The sequence below is a fragment of the Protobothrops mucrosquamatus genome, unplaced genomic scaffold (genome assembly GCF_001527695.2).
Source record: "Protobothrops mucrosquamatus isolate PMUCROS unplaced genomic scaffold, P.Mucros_1.0 scaffold6301, whole genome shotgun sequence".
Lineage (NCBI taxonomy): Eukaryota > Metazoa > Chordata > Lepidosauria > Squamata > Viperidae > Protobothrops > Protobothrops mucrosquamatus.
In genome coordinates this window covers 17,223-20,115 of record NW_015392129.1, presented here as the reverse complement: position 1 = coordinate 20,115, position 2,893 = coordinate 17,223, and the positions used below count along the sequence as shown (strand labels likewise).

General features: G+C 59.8%; 1 protein-coding gene across 1 annotated transcript; it reads right to left on the bottom strand.

Annotated features, from left to right (window-relative positions):
* Positions 1-1,320: 1,320 nt before the first annotated feature.
* HMX1 (H6 family homeobox 1) lies at positions 1,321-2,797 on the bottom strand. Its single transcript, XM_029286949.1, is given in 4 exon segments — positions 1,321-1,955; positions 2,479-2,555; positions 2,614-2,711; positions 2,714-2,797. Coding segments are annotated over 4 exon segments (894 nt in total).
* Positions 2,798-2,893: the final 96 nt, after the last annotated feature.

Genomic DNA, 2,893 nt, shown 5'->3' with positions numbered 1-2,893 from the left:
CGCCTTTTAAAAACTGGGAGTCCCCCCCTCACACGTTTTAAAAACGGGGTGCAATCGCCCCTTTCAAGCAGCACCAACGCCCCCCTCCCTTCCCCAGTGCGCGCAGCTTTTAGAATTTCGAGAAATACATTTAGACAAAAAAAAATCTGCCTTTTCAAGCGTGATCAACGATTTACCATTGTTCCGGGTTTTTTTTTTTTACTGCTGACAATTTCCTGCGTCTTTTAACCAGGAACCAGGCTATTTTGTTCCAAATAGAAAGCGGTTCCTTAAAAATAATAAAAGTGGATTTTTGCGCCCTTTAAAAAAAAAGAAAAAAAAAGATTCGGAGATCCTTACCCATAAGTAAGTTTCTCCGAATTGGTTTCTTCCCCCAACCACACTTTGTCATCAGAATTTCCAGCACGGCTTGCCAATATTAGGATTAATCTTTTGGGGAATTTTTTGTTTTGTTTTGTTTTATCCATTAGCCCTTAAAAGGCAGAAAAAAAAGGAATATTTCAAGGAGCAAAGTTTAAACGTGCACAACAGATTCCTTAGAATACCGCAACGAAGCTTCCAACTCGAGTTTTACTCCACCACCGTTTGGGACGCCGGGCTCGGCCAGATCCTTGGAAAAAAGGATTTCTCGATTCAAGGAGACCGACATCTAAATTAATCGGGGAACCAATTTTATCTTCGTCGAGAATTCAAACGGAATCAAGCTATAATATAACATGATACAGTATTGTTTTTTTAAGGATACTCTAGTACAGCATTCTGACAAATTCCGAGGAACCAAAAATCCTTACCGGGCGGGTTCTTAACATAGTTTGCGTTATAAATTAACAATTAACTACCGCACATGCTTTTGAGTAGGGTGGCCGCTTCCCCGACGGGAAGAGAAGCGTGAAGAAACGCCGGTCGTTCTTTCCAAATGTTCTTTCTTTTTTATTTTTAGAAGAGAGGAAAGGCGAGCCGGGGGACCCTCCTTTCCATCCTGGCTTTGGGAAGGAGTCAGTTCGGCCTTGGAAAATAGCTCCCTTTTTCCCTCTTTTTTTGCTAAGTCTTCATTCCGCTTTTGTTAAAGGCTCGGCACCGCTCCGCAGGATATATATATATATATTATATATAAGGCTGGGTTTAGAAGCAGAGTCTTCGGAGTGGGAAAGAATTGAAGGCAAATTCCAGTTTTGTTATTTTTCCCTGCTCAGCTCCGCCAAAACCATGGGGGGGGGGAGGAGGGAGGAAGGGAGGGGGGAAGAAAAAAGAAAGAGCCCCCCCACTTTAGCTCCTGGTCGCTGGAGACCCTTCCCTGGCGCTTCTTCCGACGCCGCTGCCTTAGACCAGGCCGCTGACCGGCGCCCGCAGGAATTGCGCGGCGCCCCCGGGGAAGGCGCTCAGCGGATAAGCCACCGGGCCGGCGGCCAGGCCCAGCAGCGGGGGCGGCGGGGGCGGCCCGTGGGGCGAGAGCGGCAAGGCGGCCAGGGCGCTGCCCGCCAGCGAGCTGTCGTGGTACAAGACCGGGACGCGCACGATCCTCTGGCTGGAGGATGGAGGCAGCTGGGCGGCCTCCAGGTCGGCGGCCAGCTGGCGCTTCCACTTGTTGCGCCGGTTCTGGAACCAGATCTTGACCTGCGTCTCGGTCAGGCGCAGCGAGGCGGCCAGGCCGGCCCGCTCCGAGCTGCTCAGGTAGCGCTTCACGTCGAAGGTCGACTCCAGCTGGAAGACCTGGCTCCGGCTGAAGACGGTGCGCGTCTTCTTCTTGCGCCCGCCGGGCCGCGCCTCGGCCGCTTCCTCCGCTTCCTCCGGCCGCGGCTTGCCATCCCCGGCCCCGCCGGCTCGGGCTCCGGAACGCGGCCGGCCGGCCTCCTGGCTCTCCTCGGTGGGCTTGGGCTGGCTTGCCCCCCGTTGCTCGCCGCTCGCCTTCTCCTGGGTGGCTCCGTCGGGGATCTCCGGAGAGTCTCTGTCGCTGGCTGGGGGGGGGTGGAGAAGGGGAGAGGAGGAGGAGGAGGAGGAGGAGGAGGGGGGAGAAGGAGGGAAGGGGTCAGTCCGAATTGTAGGGGTCCCCCCCTCCCCGACAATCCACACCCGCCTCTCCGGACTCTGGTCGCAGCCCGACCCTCTCGGGGTGGCCAAGCGAGAAGGCCGGGTCAGTCCCCCCAAGGAGCCGGCCGCTCCGGTCCCGCAACCCCCCTGAAGAAATTAGATTGTGGGGGGGCTGCTGAGAAAGCCCCCCCGCACCCAGCAGAGCTGGCTTCCCCACCCGCGCTTCCCTCACTCCCGCGTCGCCCTTCCCGGGAAGGCCAGGAACGCAGGCCGCCTGGCACCGCGCCAGGGCGCACCGGGCAGGTGGAGAGGCGCACCGGGACGGCCTCTGTCCTTTCTGCCCGGTGGGGGCCTCCAGCAGCGCCTCTGGGGGGGACGACGAGGCATGGAGGCCGGGCCCAAGGGGCGCGGGGAGGCGGGCAGGCGGTGCGCGCAGGGCGCGGGACTTACTTTCCGGGCTGGCGCAGCTCCTGAAAGCCTTGCGCGCCCTCCGGTACCACTCCCGGGCGCTTTCCCGCAGCGGCGAGCTCCTCGGGTCCAAGCGGGTGCCCCCCGGGGGCTGGCAGCAGGCCAGGGGGCAGGGGCGGGGGGTCGCCGGCGTCTCCTGGCGGGCCCGGCCCGGCCCTTCCTCCTCTTCCTCCTCCTCCTCCTCCTCCTCCTCGTCCTCCCGCCGCCGCCGCTTGGTTTGGGCCGCCAGCAGGTTGGCGATGAAGAAGGAGGAGACCCGAGCGGAGGCGGCCTGGACGCTTCCCGAGGCTTGGTCCGGCATCCTGGAGCGCCGAGAGGGGCAGCCAGAGCCGCTGCGCGCGGGGACCCCCGGCTTCAGGATACGGGAGCCCGCCCCAGTGGAGGAGGAAGAGGAGGA